The sequence below is a fragment of the Podarcis gaigeae genome, assembly GCF_964106915.1.
Source record: "Podarcis gaigeae genome assembly, chromosome: Z".
Taxonomy (NCBI): Eukaryota; Metazoa; Chordata; class Lepidosauria; order Squamata; family Lacertidae; genus Podarcis; species Podarcis gaigeae.
In genome coordinates, this window is record NC_139691.1 from 40,291,065 (window position 1) to 40,311,668 (window position 20,604).

At 45.2% G+C, this 20,604-nt stretch overlaps 1 protein-coding gene and 1 long non-coding RNA gene across 3 annotated transcripts in view; one reads left to right on the top strand and one right to left on the bottom strand.

Moving 5' to 3' along the window:
- Positions 1-6,689, bottom strand: part of LOC310837080 — a 38,692-nt gene extending 32,003 nt beyond the window's left edge. The window contains exon 1 of the long non-coding RNA XR_014560415.1: positions 6,288-6,689. This is a non-coding gene — a long non-coding RNA (uncharacterized lncRNA). The remainder of the gene's footprint in view (positions 1-6,287) is intronic.
- On the top strand, positions 1,389-11,790 carry UPF3B (UPF3B regulator of nonsense mediated mRNA decay). Of its 2 annotated transcripts, none has more exons than XM_083722920.1 (10): positions 1,389-1,868; positions 3,688-3,794; positions 3,946-4,052; positions 5,274-5,372; positions 5,635-5,745; positions 6,696-6,739; positions 8,501-8,689; positions 9,303-9,463; positions 10,040-10,358; positions 10,777-11,790. In XM_083722920.1, exons 1-10 carry the CDS (start codon positions 1,530-1,532, stop codon positions 10,918-10,920), a joined length of 1,620 nt encoding a protein of 539 aa, XP_083579046.1. In that variant the 5' UTR covers positions 1,389-1,529; the 3' UTR covers positions 10,921-11,790. The 2 variants fall into 2 exon arrangements, with proteins under 2 accessions (XP_083579046.1, XP_083579047.1); XM_083722921.1 differs by having other exon boundaries at positions 1,392-1,868; positions 9,312-9,463.
- Positions 11,791-20,604: the final 8,814 nt, after the last annotated feature.

Genomic DNA, 20,604 nt, shown 5'->3' on the forward strand with positions numbered 1-20,604 from the left:
GATGGATATTAGACGACTTCTTCAGAGAGTCTCAAAGAAGGTGTGCAATTCACTTAAATTTTTATTTACACCCAAAAGGTTCTCAGGGCAGCTTAACACCCCCCCAACCCCACCAGTTTTAAGAGACTCTCTGAAAAGTCATGGCACGCAAGGGAAAAGAACGGGGGGAAGAGAAAACTCAAGCTCACATACATGTAAACGCAAAACAAGTTCTTAAAGATACAGCAATTCCTAAATCAGCAGTATGGGATTTCAGAAAAGGAGAGGGGAGATGGGGATTCGTGAGGAGCCGCTTCCATGACACGCACCTTGCCCCCGTTGGTGTATCTGTGGATGTGGGCGGTGGCCACGCCAGGGATGACCAAGCACACGTACATGAGGCCCAAGCTGGGCAAGATCTCGTACCACATCCCGACGGCTGCGCGGCTCTTTCCCTCCGCGACCCTGGCGACCTCTCAGTCAGCAGTGCTGCCACACGACTTCACCCTCAAAGCAGAGCTGGCGCTACTGCGCATGCTCCGCCAACAGCCCTACTATCGCGAGCTTCAGGCAGCGTGGCCCAGAAGGCAACCTTCCCACCCTCCCCCGCTCCAAAGGCGTCAGCTGCGCGTGTGCCCCCCCCCCGCCCCCATCATGGCCACGACAGGGTTAAGGGGTGATGTTGCTATGGCAACAAGCCCCGCGGAACGCTCTGAGGCGATTTGTTTGGTTTCTGTTTAAAGGCTCAGTGGATATCGCTCTCCGCTCTTACACTATATATCTTACACTATATTTATACCTATATATAAAAGCCACGACGTATACTGGAACTATTAGGTGCCTGACAGGTCGCAGTGCATGCCGGGAATTGAACCATTTAAAGATGCGGGAAACTTTTTTGGTGGTTGGCGGAGCATGCTGGGAGATGTAGTCTCGAAGCATCCAGCGAATTGAAACGCCCCACTAAAATTAGGCAACCTCTCCGCTGGGAGGTGCATGCTGGGAGACGTATTCTTGAAGCATACAGCGAATTGAAACGCCCCACTAAAATTAAGCGACGTCTCCGCGGGCCTGTGCATGCTGGGAGATGCAGTCCCGAAGCATCCGACGACTTGAAACGCCCCACTAAGAGGCGGGCACCTGTCGCGGTGCATGCTGGGAGATGTAGTCCCGCGAATTGAAGAGTCTCACTGGGATGAGCCAACGTCTCCTCGGGGCGGTGCATGCTGGGAGATGTCGTCCCGAAGCATCCAGCCAATTGAAGCGCCCTACTAAAATTGGGCAATCTCTCCGCGGGGCGGTGCATGCTGGGAGGCGTAGTCCCGAAGCATCCGACGAATTGAAACGCCCCACTAGGACGATGAAACCTGTCGCGGTGCATGCTGGGAGATGTAGTCCCGAAGCCTCAAGCGAATTGAAGAGCCCCACTAAGATGGGCAACCTCGGAGCATGCTGGGAGATGTAGTTGCGGGAAAGCGCCTCTCCACTGGGTCTGAGCGCCGGGCTCTCATGTCGCCGGCTGAGGGGGCGCTGTGGCGCCGTTGTTTACTATGCTGCTGCTGCCGGCGGCGGCGTCCCGCTCTCCCCCTCCCATTCCTGCGAGACCAGCGGCGGCCAATGGGCGCCCGGATCTGGCGAGGCGCTTGCGGAGGGAGGCATCGGCGGCGCGGGCGGGGGCGTTGACGGGCGAAGGCCTGGTGCGGCTCTCCGCGTTCGCAATGAAGGAAGACAAGGAGAACGCGCGGCCGAAGGAGAAGCGGGGGGCTCCCGTCACCCCGACCGGCGGCGTGGGAGCAGCGGCGGGGGCGGCGGTGGCAGCGGACGCCAAGGCGGGAGGCGAACCGGACAGGCTGGAGCGTCCGAAGGACAAGAAAGAGATCCTAAGCAAGGTGCGCCCAGCAGAGAAGCTCCCCGCGCGGGCCCGTGTGGGTCGGGGTCCCCCGGCAGGTGCGGCGCCTTTCTCTTGCGCTGGGCTGGACTCGGCGGCGCCGAAAGCGCCTTGCTGCGCATCGTAGCCCCGTGGCGTCAGCCTTCCTCTTGCTCGTGGGGTGACAGTCTATTCCCCAGCAGTGCATGGAGAACTATGCCCTTCGCCTCTCCTGACGCGATGGCTTTTTCTCCTTAATCCGCAGGTTGGGGGTGGGGGAGAGAGAGAAAGTGCGGGGACACTTTTAAGTCGCAAGGTTTCAAAAGACGGGTGCGCGTGCGTGCGTGCGTTATTCCCCATTCCCCTACCATCGCATAAACTCTGCTGACGGCCACCACTGTCACCTGCAGCCTGAAATGTCTGTGTGGGTATCTGTACCCCGAGAGACGATGGAGCGCCTGGGGTGAAGTCAAAGTGCTGCATTTAGCACCTGCCTGGGTCACTGCAAGCCTGGGCAGTGTTGAGCAATAGAGGTCCTGGGCTTCACTGCTGACACGTGGGTCCAAAGGAAAGCAGAGCAAGACGTTTGGCTGCAGAAGTTGTCGGAAGGAGGCGTACAACCCCACTCCGGATTTGTGCAGGGTCTTAGCCTTTTCTTCTTCCGAATATCTCCCACAAGGCAGAGGAGGTTTGGGATCTGGGTTTTTCTGCCCCTCGCTTCCTTCTACAGAATGTGCAGAGACTGCCTTCTTGACCATTGGATCCACTATTGGTCTCACCTGCCAAATCTGCTGGAGCTTGTCTTCGTAAACAGGGGAAGTCCCAAACTCACCTAGGGTTTGCTCTCACCTGGTTTAGCTGGCCTATACCAGAAGTGGTCGAGAACAGGGGTTTTCTTTTCAGTTCTGCTCATTGTATAAACTGGTCTCAAATTGCACCATTTTTTAATCTCTGTTTTGATAAAACTCTCTTATTAGGGAATACTCACATTCTGGTCACCAAAGAGCATTATTACTTGCCATGCAGTAAATAATTGGTGTGCAAAAATGTCTTTCAGTTGTAACGAACATGATGCAACAGACTGGTTGAAAGATTACGTAGGAAGCTGTCTTGTACTGATTAACGTTATTGACCTATCTGTCTTCTCTGTGCTGACTGGCAAGTTGGCTCCACCAGTATGTTGGATAAGATTACCTTTTCCATACCTACCTGGGGATGCCAGGGATTAAACATGGAACCTTTTGTGTACAAAGCATATAGTCTAGTGGATCTTTGTGTGTGTGTGTGTGTGTGTGTGTGTGTGTTGGTGTATATACAAGTGTGGATCAAAAAAACTATAGCAATGGAAAAACATCAGACTGTTGTAGGACAGGTCAGCATTTTTTCTTTACTTTACATGATGGAATTTATTACACAGAGATTTACATGCCAGAAGAGCATGGGCTGCAAAGAAGCTGGTTTATTATGAAACCTGTGGTAGAAATGTGACTCTATCTAAGGTGTTTTCCTTTGTTTTGAAATACCTTGGTTGTCAAACTTAATCCAGTCCGGGAAAACGTTCAACTCCCAGAACGGTTCGAAAACCAAGGCATGGCTTCCAATTGGCCACAGGAACTTCCTGCACTCAGTCAAAAGCCGTGCTGGACATTTGGCTTCCAAAGAACGTTCACAAACAGGAACACTCACTTCCAGGTTTGCAGCGTTCAGGAGCCGATTTGTTTGACAGCTAAGTGGTTTGACAACCAAGGTACCACTCTATGATGGAACCTTGCTTTTTTAAAAGAAAAAAAAATTGTATAATACTCCTAGTTTTTGTAAACAACTGCAACTTTATCTTTAAGGTAGTGATTCGACGCCTGCCTCCCAGCTTGACCAAGGAACAGCTTGAAGAACATCTCCAACCTTTGCCTGAACATGACTATTTTGAATTCTTTGCTAATGACTCCAGGTAAAAGGAACTATAAACATTTGGCTGTGCTTCATGTAACAATGTCATGTCATAAATGTCTTTCTGTTTTACATCCGTCTGTGTTGTGTATATTTACAATCATCACTCAGCGACGTTTCCTTATACATTGCCATTTTCTGTCCTTCTGCAGTTTGTACCCTCACATGTTTTCCAGAGCATACATCAACTTTAAAAACCAAGAAGACATTGTTCTGTTCAGGGATCGCTTTGATGGTTATGTTTTTGTTGATCACAAAGGCAAGTAAGCCTAAAACTTGGTTCTGTATATCATATCTGCTTTAAAACATGTTGGCATACATTTATATCGTAATTAAACTGTAATTCTGGAAAACCCATGCATTTATTACTTGACTTAAGATTTCAAAGGACAGCTTATAGCCCAACTCAGTGCATTATAATGTGGTTGTAGGTACCTTTGATTTTAGTGCAGTTCATCTCAAAATAATCTTTTTTGGGCTGTTGTTTTAACAGCCCATTCCTAAGCGCACTCTCTTGAAAGTAAATTGCACAAGCAGCAATTGGACATGCTTCTGAATAAGTACACTTAGGATTGTAGTGTGCATCAATAATGGGGAACCTGTGGCATTCCAGATGTTCTTAAACAACAACTCCCAGACCCCTGATCATTGGCCATCTCTGCTTCAGTTTATGGGAGTTAGAGTCCAACAACATCTGGGGAGGCTCACAGTACCCTGTCCCTTGTCTAAATCCTATCTTCCACTGTACTGAGGATCTACCTTAATTTGCTAATTAGGGATAGCTGCTGCTTTGCATAAGCAGATGGCTTTGGGTGTGGTGAAGAAGCACAGTTTGTGCCACATTTGTGTAGTGGATCCAGAGAGACCCAAATCCTTTTTATGGATTTGTAATGCACACATAATTTCTGGTAATAATAACTTTAATTGTACAGTACTGACATGCAAAACAGAGTTCATTAGTTCTGCGTGGTATGGAATGCTGCTTTAGCATTCTCTACTTGAGCAACAGTAGCTGAAACGGCACTCTAGAATAATATAATTATATTATTTTGATTGCTTACCCTTCTTCATACTGCCAATTTCCCCCCTCTACTGTTTCTGATAGAATATTCTTATGTAAGTGTTTGCTTTTGAATGACCAAACAAGTAGCTTTCATATCATGATTAAAAAAATACGATCCAATTTGCCAGTTCATAAAATGTATCAGAACTATTTTGTAGTTTCAGGGCCAGTTCACTTGTTTTCCCTGGTGAGCAGGATAGCAATGGAGGTATTTTCTCCAATTGGCTGCTGTTGCAGGAGGCCTGGACAGACAGCTCATGTCTGGCAAAAAATGAGTTTTGTGAATCTTGTGTCTCAAAACATTATCTTGATTGTGGGGTTTTGAGATATAGTGCCCCACACACACACACACAAAAGAAAGGTTTTTCCATTCTTAACATTTTTGTCGTTGTCTTTAATATTTTTACATATGAACAGGTCTAGAATATCCTGCCGTAGTGGAATTTGCACCGTTTCAAAAAGCTGCCAAAAAGAAGAGTAAGAAAAAGGATGCCAAAGCTGGAACCATTGAAGATGGTAAGTAGTAGCAGTCGCTGCTGTCATTAGATGAAAATACTTCCAGTGTAGGGTTTCATTCACTTCCATGGTTGTTGTATTTTACAGGTTGTTGTATTTTACAGGTAGATAGAAACAGTACTGTAGAAACAACATACTTTATTCAAAAGTAGAGCATATATCTAACATGGCAATTGGAGGTCTTGTTTCTATTAGCTTTACATGTTATGTATCATTTTTAAGTGCATAGATTTATGGTTCTTACCCTTTGGTTCCTCATCAGATCCAGAATATAAGAAGTTTTTGGAAAACTATAGTGCTGATGATGAAAAATTAACATCCACCCCTGAGACATTGCTGGAGGAAATAGAAGCAAGAAACAAAGAATTAATAGGTATAAAAAGTATTGTTACACAGCATATAGTTACAGAACATAGCGCGGCAGCGCCTAATCTTTGGAACTCCCTGCCTATTGAGACTAATCAGGCACTTTCACTGCTCCCTTTTCAGCACCTGCTAAAAATACTGTTGTTTAGACAAGCCTACCTAGAGGATTAGAAAGCTGAGGTAGTTTTAATCTGTTTTAGTATTTTAACTTTTGTATGCTTTAAAGTATGGTTGTGATTTTTTCATTCTTTACTGTTTTACCTTTAAAAAAATCAATTACTATTTTTGAAATAGTACAGTGGTACCTTGGGTTACATACGCTTCAGGTTACAGACTCTGCTAACCCTGAAATATTACCTCGGGTTAAGAACTTTGCTTCAGGATGAGAACAGAAATCGTGTGGCGGTGGCGCAGTGGTAGCATGAGGCCCCATTAGCTAAAGTGGTGCTTCAGGTTAAGAACAGACCTCCAGAACGAATACAGTAGTACCTCGGGTTAAGAACTTAATTCGTTCCGGAGGTCCGTTCTTAACCTGAAACTGTTCTTAACCTGAGGTACCACTTTAGCTGATGGGGCCTCCCGCTGCCACCACGGTGCGATTTCTGTTCTCATCCTGAAGCAAAGTTCTTTACCCAAGGTACTATTTCTGGGTTAGCGGAGTCTGTAACCTGAAGCGTCTGAAACCTGAGGTACCACTGTAGTGAGGGAAGATCTTAATTTAGTTAGATACATGAAGATGGACAGCATTTTTATCTCCCCATATGGAAACACCAGAAAAGAATTGTTGTCTCAGCATAACTATATGTATTTGTACTACATTTTGATGAGTTTCGGTTATACATAATTTCAGTTTTGTTTTGTAACTTAAAATTTTCATATGAATATTCTTCTTGCATTATTTCCACAAATAAAATGTGTTGAAATAAATACAAAAGCACTTTCTTTTACATTCTTTAGCAAAAAAAACAACTCCTCTGTTGAACTTCTTGAAGAATAAACAGGTAACAATTATTTCAGAACAGCCTGCTTAATTATGTTGGCATTTTTGAATATTTGAATGCTGTCCAATAACACTTAATGTCATGGCAGTAGTTAGTGATATTGAAAAGCCTGTTATAGGATCTTGTTATTTGGAATCAGCTTTGGATCAGCTTTCTTTGGAAGAGGCTACCAGGGTGAAATGAATGTTTTAAAATCATTATTCCCACAGGTGTCCTAATGCAGCATCTCTTAATTTTGCATAATTTCAGAATATATGTTTTGGGGTAAAGGTAATTGCTCAAATTAATTTTGTTAAATAGCAGTCAGCAGACCATTAAAACATAGCAATTGACAAATAGACTTGATAACGTTCATGAAAATATCAATACAGCTGGAAAACACAGAATTAAAATTCTAGAATGAATGTATGTGTATAGTGGGAAGTGCATGGCATGGGAATTTGTAGAAACCAAAAAATGCTGTGTTCTTTAAGAAAAAAGGATAGTGAGATTTGTAAATTTGGACCCATCATGTCAAAAATTGGGGCAAGGTAACACCAACGTCATGATTTGGTCTGCCATCTGGAATCAAAATGGCAGCCGGCATCCAAGCATTGATGATGACTGCCAGCTCCAGAACCCTCAAGCCATGTTTGGTGAAACTTATGAAGAACAGGAAGTGGCAGACAAACCACTTTCCAAAATATATAGTAGATATAATATATGTACATCAGGTAATCATGAGGCGTCTAATAAAAATATTCAAAAACTTTACCAATTGTTCTTTAACAATTGGTTACACTGGAACAATTGTAACTGTGAAGCAAAGTAATCTTTAGAGACGCAGAGGGGCAAGTGGGGGTGGGGTGGGGTGACTTTGTAATAGGATCTACTGGGTCTTTCCTAGCCCCTTGATGAAAACTGCAATAGAAAAAGATATGCAATACAGACTCCACCTCAGCATTGTTACAGGGGCAGCATTTGTTGTTCTTCAGCATTTTAATATAGAATTGTAGAGTTGGAAGGGACACCAAGGGTTAATCAGGCCAACCCGCTGCAATGCAAGAATCTCAACACATGGTCCCCCATCTAATTTGAAACCATACTAGATCCTGCTTAGCAAATGAGCTAGCAGTTTTATTGCCATCTAATAAATTCAAGGTAAGAACATTAAACCTTGCCAGAGAGAAATACTTCCTAGGTTTAAGGATTGTTTACCAACCCAAGTATGGCGTTCCATCTTTACAAAGGTTCATAGTAACCCCAGTGACTATGGGGAACAGAATACCCTTGCAGCTCCTTGAAGCTCCTGGAGATCTATATCTAAAACCCTCTGTTAAAAAAATTATTTGACATCCTTAGATCCATGATTAATAGGTAGGAAAGCAATAGGTTATGTTGTCAGGTAAAGGTAATGATTGTTATTATAGCGCTCAAATAAATCTTAATTCTATTTGTGAGCTTATAACTTCTTAATCCATATACAGAACTGTTCCTAGTGCTATATGCCATTAGCCAGTTGGATAACTTAGTTGTTTAGAGTGTGGTGCTGATAACGCCAAGGTTGCAGGTTCAATCCTTGTATGGGACAGCTGCATATTCCTGCATTGCAGGGGGTTGGACTAGATGATCCCCAGGGTGCCTTCCAACTCTATGATTCTATGATTTACCACCCATTCACTCAGTTTGGAGCTTTTGGAGCAGTTTATGGTGCAAAATCTCTCCTGTCCCACCATAAAGACTTGGCTATAGTCTCACTACATCTTTTTTCCCCTTTTACAGCGGCTTAGAGAAGAAAAACGAGAGGAGAGGAGGAGGAGAGAACTGGAGAGGAAAAGACAACGAGAAGAAGAAAGAAGAAAATGGAAAGAGGAAGAAAGAAGGAAAAGGAAAGAAGCCGAAAAAACAAAGAAAGTGGAGCGATGCCCAGAAAAAGAAAGGGACAAATCAAAGGATGAACCAAAGATTAAGGTATGCTTTCATTCCTGTAGGATGCATTGGCCATATGTTGCTTTAATATGCACACTCGTGAAATACGAGAGCAATTTCTGCATTTGGCTTTGTATAAAGCGTGCTCTTTTTTTGCATGCACACAGTTATTTGAGGTTGCAATCCTATGCATGCTTGGGACTAAGTTATACAGACTTAGATTAAAGTATTATAGAATAGTACTCGGTTCTGCACAGCATGTGTTTTGAAGGCACTGTATAAACAAACAGTGGTGACAAGTTCTTATTTATTGCACTAGAAGCTAGCCGTAGAAATCTCTTGAGAATAAAATGCAGAACGTAGAATAAGGCCATAATCCTATACCATTAAGCTTGAGAGTAAACACCACTGGACTCAGTGGGATGTGTGCTCAGAAGTATTGGATTGCATTGGGAATTTTATTTTTTTTAAAGCAAAGTTCTGGTAACTGATAAGAAACAGTGAATCATGGAAATAGCTGGTTACGTAATGCTAATATCTTTACTCTTGTATTATGTACCAGGTGCCCCTTTGCCTTTCAGTGCAGACCAGCATCCTAGCACAGTTAGCAGCAGAATTAACTTAGTAAGGAAAACTAAATTTGTTCTCTTCCTAGCTACTTAAGAAGCCAGAAAAAGATGAAAGAGACTTTGAAAAGAAAGAAAAGGCCAAGAAACCGGAGAAAGAGAGTCTGAGGGAGGAAAAGGCAGCAAGTGCAACCAGCAGTATGCCAGCCAGGCGCTCCGATGGGGAGGCTAAGGAGGAGAAGTCCAAAAAGTTAGTGCTTTCATTTCAGTACATATCCTTATTTCTCAGAATATGATTATTAATTAGGCTGCCTTGTACCAGATCTGCTTTTAAATTATATAGTTGACTAGTGTTCCAGATTAGAACTGTGGATGGACCACTTTTTGGTCTTTCCAGTCTTTCTCGCAGTTCCAAATGGCTGAAGAGCAGGTGGTCAGTTATGCAGCTCAGTTAGGGTCCCTTCGCATATTAGAATTTACTTATTTTTAAGTACGCTTCTCAAAGTGTAAACTGAAAAGCGAAGTGTTACAAATGCTAGAGAACTAGGATTGACTGCTGTTGAATTTAAGTTCAGCTGCAAAGCTGGGTTTGTTGCCACACGAAGCGTGAGAAACAGCCTTGAGAATTTCTGATTTAGTAAATAGCCTTGTGTTATCTTTGGCTGTGGTTTTCAAGGAATGTACAGTAGCTGATCTTGTATAAAGTTCCTAGGATGCTCTCTTTTCAGGGTGTCGTTTTAGTGTCTGCATGGCAATATAGTAGTGATAGGCTTTCATTTTACTGTCTTCTCTCCGGATTGAATCTCCCAAGTCTCTTTTCATACAGATTGGAAGATGACTGTGGAAAAGACTATAGAGAAAGAGAGAGAGAATATGACCGAGACAGAGAGTATGAGAGAATGCAAAGGGAAAGAGACAAACTCCGACGCCAAGAAGAAGAGAGGAGGAGGCAGAAAGAGCGCTTCGAGAAAGAGAAGGTCTTTAGAAGAAAGGAGGAAGATGTGAAAAGGGAAAGAGACTCATTGCGAGAGAAAGGGAAGAGAGCTGAATTGGCAGAGTACATGGGCAATGCAGAGAAATCTGAGAAAGCAACCAAAGAGGACAAAAAAGAAGATATGGCTAAGAGGGATCGCATTAGAAACAAGGTGCTGATTGGTTCTGTAATAAAATCATTGTTCTTTGTTAGGCTGTGGGTGTGTGCAGCTCTTTATTATAGACACAGAATGTTAAAAAAATATGACTCCATCTAAGGACATTACAAAATAAGGTTTATTTGTAGTACAACTTATTTCCCACTGGGAATGCATAGGATTGCAATTACAGGATTGTAGAAATGATTGGCTTGCTTATCTAGTAAGTGACATTTATCTTCTGCTCTTTTTTTGTAATAAGTTCAGGAGTAGCATCTGTGGAGCTATCCCATATATTCCCCTTAACCAAAAGCCCTGGAACTTCAAGGCAGAGGAGTGGGGTGGCAGCACGGGGATTGGACCTATATCTCGGTTCCAGGTCTTGTACTCTTTCACTATTATGCATCACAGCTTTATGTATTCTTAATTTAAGGATCGCCCAGCCATGCAGCTTTACCAGCCAGGAGCTCGGAACCGGAATCGTTTGTCAGGCTATGATGAAAGCTCTGCAAAATCACCCGATCAAGGAGTGGATAAGAAGCAGGAGTGCGAGACCAGTAACACAAAAGAAGAGTGACAAGTGTTGTGCTTCCTCACTGACCTAGCAGCCAAAGAGCATTAACTTTGTAGTCCAAAAGTGCCTTGTAGAAAAGAGGAAGGGATAAAGGGGGAACAGTACTTTTGGATGTATCTGGTTTCAGGTCCTCATTGCAGATTTGGGACTCGGGCTTGGGCGTCCTCAATACATTTTCAGTTGTGGGAGGTAGTGGCAGCAAAATCACAAGGGGGAGAAAACTCCCATCTCTGCAGAGTGGAAAGGCCTTGTCACCCTAAAATAGGATGAGTGGTTGCCCAGAATGAGTGCTGTCTTTCAGATAAAAGCCACGAACCAGTATTTGCACTTAACATACAGCCATGTTGGAGCCTCATGTTTGTTCAAGTGTTAAATTGTCTTTTACCACTGTGCTGTGTGGTCTTCTGACCTGTTTCATTAACTGGAGGTAGGGTGGGAAGGTCCAACGTAATCTTGGTACTGAAGACATCTTTTTGTCTGGTGTGCTGCTTGTAACCGACTGCAAATTGAATTTTCAGAACAAGGCGTGGATGCTAATATTTTTCTTTGTTCTTTCACTTAACATTTGTATAGCTTGAAAGGAAATGAACTTCGCCATAGGAAACGTGTTGTTGTTTTTTACACATGTCTTCTAATGTCCAGATATAGATGTATATTGAAGGTAGCTGCATAGTCCTCAACAGTCCCTGCATTCGACCTTCTTTTGTTTCCTGGTATCTCATAGGAAAAATGATCCGTCTTAATTGTGCACTGTTTTTACCGAAGCTGTAGAGCATCTGGCAACCCAGGAAAGTTTTGCTAAGAGTTGTACCTCCTCTTTGTGGCAGTACCCTATTTGATACTTAATAAAACTCTATGAAGTAGCATTTAAAATTGCTTGTTACTATTTTTTATGTAATTATTTAGCATCTTTGTGTCTTTGAAATTTTATCATGTCCAAGATCATATGAGGGTGGGCTTCAATAATCTTTCAATATTTTTTTATAAAAAATATAAAAATGAAGAGATCTTCCACCTGGTTGCTGCAGCAGGGTGTAGAGGGTTAAATTCCCCCTTGATCCTACCATTTATGATCCTATTAATCATCTGCCCATCCACCCAGCTGACTGCAACTATAATTTTTAAAAGGCTGCATGTCAGTTGTTTTTCATTTATGAAGAATGGCTTCCTACGAGGCATCTCAAAGTGATTTACAATACATATGAAGATACTACCTACAACTTGAACTTGACTGGTTACTTGCCAATTTTAATTCAAACTCAAACCTTTATTGGCATATAGACAAAATTCTGAAAGGTTCAGTACAATCACATCACTCAGAGAAATCTGCACCTAACATTAAAAACACTGTTGTATAATATTCATGAATCCTCATTGCATGTTGCAGGAACCTGCCTATCTCCATCTTATCCCCACCCTGGGTAAACATTAGGAAGGCTACCTTACACTCATCTGACTGCCACTCCTGCTAACAGCCAACTGATTAATGAACTTGGATTGAATTGTCTAAACATAAGAGGCAATGCAAAAGAACATGCACAACTGATTCGGGCACAATGTTTCTGTGAATGGTTTGGGTTGGTTGGGTGGTGGAGATAAGTTGCCATTGGCTATTCACATTGCACATCTCCATACTTGCACAGATGCTATTCCTGATTTGGCTACCAAATTCTTGAAATTCCTTGTCTTAACAATCTGCATTTAATTATCTCAAATGCAGGGTTTTCCAATAAGCAGTACATTAGGAGTCTAATGGGATTCCTATCTGTTTAATTTTGTTCTCAATCCTCCTTAACCACCCTGACGATTGTTATTCAGCTAACGTGGCCACAAGAAGACTATCAGGTTCAGATCTGTAATGCAGCTACAAACAAAACTTAAATGCTAGCATCATCATCATCATCATTTATTATTTGTACCCCGCCCATCTGGCTGGGTTTCCCCAGCCACTCTGGGCGGCTTCCACAAAGACCAAAAGTACACTAAGATCACACATTAAAAACTTCCCTGAAGAGGGCTGCCTTAAGATGTCTTCTGAATGTCGGGTAGTTGTTTATATCTTTGACATCTGATGGAAGGGCGTTCCACAGAGCGGGCACCACTACTAAGAAGGCCCTCTGCCTGGTTCCCTGTAGCTTTGCTTCTCACAATGAGGGAACCGCTAGAAGGCCCTTGGCGCTGGACCTCAGCGTCCAGGCAGAATGATCGGGGTGGAAATGCTCCTTCAGGTATACTGGGCCGAGGCCGTTTAGGGCTTTAAAGGTCAACACCAACACTTTGAATTGTGCTCGGAAATGTACTAGGAGCCAATGTAGGTCTTTCAAGACCGGTGTTATGTGGTCTTGGCGGCCACCCCCAGTCACCAGTCTAGCTGCCGCAATCTGGATTAGTTGTAGTTTCCGAGTCACCTTCAAAGGTAGTCCCACGTAGAGCGCATTGCAGTAGTCCAAGCAGAAGATAACTAAAGCATGCACCACTCTGGCGAGACAGTCTGCAGGCAGGTACGGTCTCAGCCTGCGTACCAGATGGAGCTGGTAGACAGCTGCCCTGGACACAGAATTAACTTGCGCCTTCATAGACAGCTGTGAGTGCAAAATGACTCCCAGGCTGCGCACCTGGTCCTTCAGAGGCACAATTACCCCATTCAGGACCAGGGAGTCCTCCACACCAGCCCGCCCCCTGACCCCCCAAAACAGTACTTCTGTCTTGTCAGGATTCAACCTCAATTCATTAGCCGCCATCTATCCTCCAACCGCCTCCAGGCACACACAGAACCTTCACCGCCTTCACTGGTTCTGATTTGAAAGAGAGGTAGACCTGGGTATCATAGCAGCCATGCTTTAATTTCTAAAAGTCTTTGGTTTATTTCTAGACAAGGAATAGCCGGGGGGGGGGGGGAATTTCAGAGGAAAACTGATTGAAGACTTTCGGTAGCCTGGTTGTTGAAGGCGTTTATTCAAACTGGGATACCATGCTGTTGTTGTGTTGAACAGTAGTTGAGGGCGTTGAATACCCTCAGGGCTGCTGGAACATACTGGTTCCCTTTGGAATAATGGAATTGAGTGATCACTGACACACTACTTTTTGCAGCATTAATAGCAAATTCTCTGCAGATTACCCAGCCAGCCTTATAATGGATATAAATGCCCAGGTATTTAAATCACTTAACTTGCTCAATGGTATTTCCTCTTATCAGTTGTTTATACGCCATGACTTTGTGAAGACCCATGTTTTTTGACTTCTCGAAAGTTAGAGTTTATTACACTTGCAATACTGCAAAAAGTAGAGCAATTAGCATTTTAGACCTATTTGTAAGTGTGAAAGTACCAACGCATCAAACATGGACGACCCTGTTGGAGGCACAGTTTATCTTGGTTTTTGTTAGTTAGTATTTTAGCACTTAGTATTTTTTTTTGTTAGTTAGTATTTTAGAAGACATCAAGAAGAGGTGGCAAGAATACACAGAGGAATTATACCAGAAAGATATGGATGGCTCATACATCCCAGGTAGTGTGGTTGCTGACCTTGAGCCAGACATCCTGGAGAGTAAAGTCAAATGGGCCTTAGAAAGCACTGCAAATAACAAGGCCAGTGAAAGTGATGGTATTCCAGCTGAACTACTTAAAATTTTAAAAGATGATGCTGTTAAGGTGGTACATTCAATATGCCAGCAAGTTTGGAAAACTCAGCAGTGGCCAGAGGATTGGAGAAGATCAATCTACATCCCAATCCCAAAGAAGGGCAGTGCCAAAGAATGCTCCAACTACCGCACAATTGCACTCATTTCACACGCTAGCAAGGTTATGCTTAAAATTCTACAAGGAAGGCTCAAGCAGTATGTGGACCGAGAACTCCCAGAAGTGCAAGCTGGATTTAGAAGAGGCGGAGGAACCAGAGGCCAAATTGCAAACATGCGCTGGATTATGGAGAAAGCTAGAGAGTTCCAGAAAGACATCTGCTTCATTGACTATGCAAAAGCCTTTGACTGTGTCGACCACAGCAAACTATGGCAAGTTCTTATAGAAATGGGAGTGCCTGATCACCTCATCTGTCTCCTGATAAATCTCTATGTGGGACAAGAAGCTACAGTTAGAACTGGATATGGAACAACTGATTAGTTCAAAATTGGGAAAGGAGTACGACAAGGCTGTATATTGTCTCCCTGCTTATTTATATGCAGAATTCATCATGCGAAAGGCTGGGCTGGATGAATCCCTAGCCGGAATTAAGATTGCCGGAAGAAATATCAACAACCTCAGATATGCAGATGACACAACCTTGATGGCAGAAAGTGAGGAGGAATTAAAGAACCTTTTATTGAGGGTGAAAGAGGAGAGCGCAAAATATGGTTTGAAACTCAACATAAAAAAAAAAATGATCATGGCCACTGGTCCCATCACCTCCTGGCAAATAGAAGGGGAAGAAATGGAGGCAGTGAGAGATTTTACTTTCTTGGGCTCTATGATCACTGCAGATGGTGACAGCAGCCACGAAATTAAAAGATGCCTGCTTCTTGGGAGAAAAGCAATGACAAACCTAGACAGCATCTTAAAAAGTAGAGACATCACCTTGCCAACAAAGGTCCGTATAGTAAAAGCTATGGTTTTCCCAGTAGTGATGTGTGGAAGTGAGAGCTGATCGCCAAAGAATTGATGCTTTTGAATTAAGGTGCTGGAGGAGACTCTTGAGAGTCCCATGGACTGCAAGAAGATCAAACCTATCCATTCTTAAGGAAATCAGCCCTGAGTGCTCACTGGAAGGACAGATTGTGAAGCTGAGGCTCCAATACTTAGGCCACCTCATGAGAAGGGAAGACTCCCTGGAAAAGACCCTGATGTTGGGAAAGATGGAGGGCACAAGAAGGGGACGACAGAGGACGAGATGGACGAGACCAGCATGAGTTTGACCAAACTGCGGGAGGTAGTGGAAGACAGAAGTGCCTGGCGTGCTCTGGTCCATGGGGTCACAAAGAGTTGGACACAACTAAACAACTAAACAACAACAACAACATTTTAACACTTTAAAAGCTTTGTTTTCAAATGCCTGAGTTTGCTGGGCTGCAGTAAGCAGAAGCTGCATTTTATCCAATGGCTGCTCACCTCTCCTTTTGAGGATTCAATTAACAGGCTGGCTTTTATCTGCTTTAGCTGCTGCAAGCCCAAATCTATAGTAGGAGTCATCCTCTGCTTTTAAACAATTATATACAGTGGTACCTCTGGTTGCGAATAGAATCCATTCCAGAGGCCCGTTAGCAACACGAGCAGAATGCAACCCGCGTCTGCGTGGGTCACGATTTGCCTCTTCTGTGCATGCGCGTGACGTCATTTTGCGCGTCTGCACATGCGCGAGCGGCAAAACCCGGAAGTAACCCTTTCTAGTACTTCCAGGTCGATGTGGGACGCAACCTGAAACGTACAACCTGAAGCAAACGTAGGTGCCTTGCCTTGTGAGAGGTGCCTCCTCACACTGCCCCACAGGGGGCTGGGAGGAAAATGCCCCCAGCCTTAGTGGCTCAGCAGAGACTGGCCAAAGATAAGCGTGAGGTCAGCACCTTATGTTGGGTGGCAGCAGCAAGTGCTGCCAGGCTCACATAGCGGAAAGGCTCCCGTTCAGCACCAGGCACTCAGCTCCCAGGCAGTCTTTGCACACAGCAAGCACAAGAAAGGCCAGCACAGTGCCTGCCTGCCTGGTCTCCCACTTGTCTGTCCATTTCCAACAGCAAAGGTTGGTGGACTAGCTGGCTGGGCTCTCTTACCCACTTGCTTGCTTACTCATGTTGTAAACAAAAATTTGCCCTTTTCCCTTATGGGGTATCCAAGAGCCCATATAGAGTCCTTACGTAGGTTCCATATTGGTAGGAGAAAATAACAGAGGGCAACCAGAGAATATTGAGAAGCAGCTAGTAAGCCTGATCTTTATTGATCTGTTGCAATGGGGTCCTCACTCACCCCACACAAGAGGGAGGAGGAACCCCAAGCAATGGCGTGCAAGGCCTTATATAGACTTTTGAAATTGCCACCCTGTAGATCAAGACCACCCGCAGAAACATCATACATCACAGAAGGGGTGTAACCTAAGACCACCCCCCAGATACATCACACCTACATCACAGAAAAGGCGGTCTAAAATAGAAATTTGAATGTTGTTTTTCCTGTTTGCCTGGTTATCGGATTGCCTTTCCTGATAGTCTGTCACCCATTAAAATGCTGATTACTCAATTCCTGAGACAATGGGAAAGCTCCCTGACCCTCCACCCTCCTTGCAGGGAAAACATTTGGTCAGTTTGGGAATCAAAATGGTTTCAGGTCGGTCTTCACTGCCATCTGTCACTTCTGCCACTGCCATCCACGACCTGATTGTGGATGGAGGACTTGACCTGGCATGTGTGACTGAGACCTGGTTGGATAAGGCAGATGGGCCTGTCCTTGCTGCTGCTTGCCCACCAGGTTTCTCTTACGCACAGCAACCCAGGTCATGTAGGCGGGGAGGGGGTGTTGCAGTGATTTTTAGGAAGTCACTAGCTTGCATCAGGTGTCCTACTGGGAAGACCCAGTTCTCTGAGTGCATGTTCTGGAAGTTGGGCAATAGGTGCAGTACAGGATTCTTATTGGTGTACTGACCTCCCCGCTGCACCAAGGATTCCCTGCCCGAGCTGCTTCAGGTCGTGGCGGATATGCTCCTGGAGACACCTAGTTTGGTTGTCCTGGGGGATTTTAACATCCATGCCGACACGACCTTACAAGGGGCCGCTCGGGACTTCATGGATAGCATGGCCTCCGTGGGGCTGTCCCTGAATAAGTTTGGCCCAACTCATAGCCGTGGACATGCCTTAGACTTGGTGTTTACCTCTACGGATGTTGGTGATCTGACACTAACTAAAAGCGAAACAAAAGAAGTGCCATGGTCAGATCACTTCCTGGTGCAACTGGATTTCTCCGCAACCCTTCCCCTCTGCAGGGAGGTGGGACCGATTTGGATGGTCTGCCCCCGCTACTTAATGGATTCAATTGGCTTCCAGAGAGTGGTAGGGGATGTTTTATCCCATGTTGATGGCCTTTCAGCTGATTCCCTGGTAGCCCGCTGGAATGCGGAGTTAACCAGGGCTATTGACTGTCTGGCTCCGAAGCGCCCTCTCCGATTGCATGGAGCCCGGACAGCCCCATGGTTTTCCCTGGAGCTGAGGGCAATGAAACAATCATTGAGATGGCTAGAGCGCCGGTGGCGGAAAACTCATTCTGAATCAGACTGGACACGGGCTAGAGCTCAACGTAGAGCCTACCAAGTGGCAATGGTGATGGTGTTACCGGAAAAATCCGAGGGCTCCCTTGGACAAAAAGTAAAGACACCAACCAGAGTAAATTGGAGCAAATCAGCAGCCTGTAGGCTTGGCCTTTATTGAACTGTTGCAACAGGGTGTTCCCCTCACTTGCAGGAGAGAGGAAAAGACACAGGAAAATGGTGTACAAGGCCTTATAAAAACTTTTGAAATTCCCATCCTGTAGGTCAAGCCCACCCCCAGAAACATCATGCATACATTACAGAAAGGAGGGGTTGAGGGAGGAGTTGTGGTGGTAACCTGAGTGTCCTGTCACCTGGCTGGTTCCCTTCTCCCCCTCCCCATTAGTCATTTTCAGAAGACAAAAGGTGGTCACAGTTTCCTGCCCCCTGAGGGGGGAATCCAATCACTGTTCTTTTGTTATAGTCCGTGTTGAATCCACTCAGGTATGCAGTCAGTTGTGTCCTTGATAGTCTTCTGTCTGAGCCCATCAAGCCGGCTATCAGAGTTGCCATGCCAACTGGGAAATGCTCTCACGTTTAAGGGATTATGGCTGACCAGAACCAAGCCACCCCCCTTTGATAGTCCTTGTCATATGGAGTAAAATAAAAATGGAACAGTGCAAATCCGATGTATGGTTGATTTTTCTATGAATTTATAACAGAAGCGTGGCATATGTAGTGTGTGAGTGTGAGTGTGTGTGAAGTTTGTACAAACTGAATGATTGGGGTGGGTGTTCCTGCTACAATGGCAAAGAGGGCCTTCTTCACCGCCTCCATTGCATCTGCAGAAAACAGCAGCAGGAGACTTTTTCAGGTGGTTTGCAATCAATCGGAACCACCTGCACCACCGGGGCCTGGTAGGGACCCCAAGATCTCCTGCAATGCTTTTGCAGTTTTTTTGCAGATAAAGTTGCTCAGATTCAGAAGGAGGTAGACTCCACCTTGGGAGCAGGGCCAGGGCAGGAGACCGCTAGAGTTCTGTCTAGTCTTGTTACATGGGATCAATTTCAATCTGTTACCTCCAAGGATGTAGACAGGCTGCTTGGACAAGTGAAACCGACCACCTGTCTCCTTGATCCTTGCCCATCCTGGCTGATAAAAGCAAGCCAGGAAGGGCTGGGCGATGGGCTCTGCGGGGTGGTGAATGCTTCCCTCTGTCTAGAGGGGCCAGGAGCTGGGGGCACTGTTATACAATAGTTCCGCTCCTTCCTCCTGTGCTGTGAGCTGGGGGCTGGGAGGGGCTGGGAGCTGGGGGCACTGTTATACAGTGGTTCCGCTCCTGGCTCCTGGGTTGTGTCCAAAAAGTGGTGTTGGGGGATGAGTGTTCAGACCCCTGGGCTCTCACTTGTGGGATGCCTCAAGGTTCCGCCCTCTCCCCCATGCTTTTTAATATCTATACGAAGCTGCCGGGAGAGATCATCAGGGGGTTTGGGCTAGGTGTTCATCAGTATTCAGATGACACCCAGCTCTACCTCTCCTTTAAGAACCAGTGAAGGCGGTGAAGGGCCTGGGTGGGTGCCTGGAGGCAGTTGGAGGATAGATGGCGGCTAACAGATTGAGGTTGAATCCTGACAAGACAAAAGTACTGTTTTGGGGGGACAGGGGGCGGGCAGGTATGGGGGATTCCCTGGTCCTGAATGGGGTAACTGTGCCTCTGAAGGACCAGGTGTGCAGCCTGGGAGTCATTTTGGACTCACAGCTGTCCATGGAGGCGCAGGTTAATTCTGTGTCCAGGGCAGCTGTCTACCAGCTCCATCTGGTATGCAGGCTAAGACCCTACCTGCCCACGGACTGTCTCACAAGAGTGGTGCATGCTCTAGTTATCTCCCGCTTGGACTACTGCAACGCGCTCAACGTGGGGACTACTGCAACACGCTCTTTGAACGTGACCTGGAAACTGCAATTAATCCAGAATGCGGCAGCTAGACTGGTGACTGGGAGGAGCCGCTGGGACCACATAACACCTGTCCTGAGAGATCTGCATTGTCTCCCAGTACGTTTCCGAGCACAATTCAAAGTGTTGGTGTTGACCTTTAAAGCCCTCAACGGCCTTGGTCCTGTATACCTGAAGGAGCATCTCCACCCCCATCGTTCAGCCCGAACACTGAGATCCAGCGCCCTGAGATCCAGGGCTTTCTGGCGGTTCCCTCATTGTGAGAAGTGAGGTTACAGGGAACCAGACAGAGCGCCCACCCTGTGGAACACCCTCCCTTCAGATGTGAAGGAAATAAGCAGCTATCCTATCTTTAAAAGGCATCTTAAGGCAGCCCTGTTCAGGGAAGTTTTTAATATTTAATGCTGTACAGGTTTTAACACTTGATTGGGAGCCGCCCAGAGTGGCTGGGGAAACTCAGCCAAATGGGTGGGGTAAAAATATTATTATTATTATTATTATTATTATTATTATTA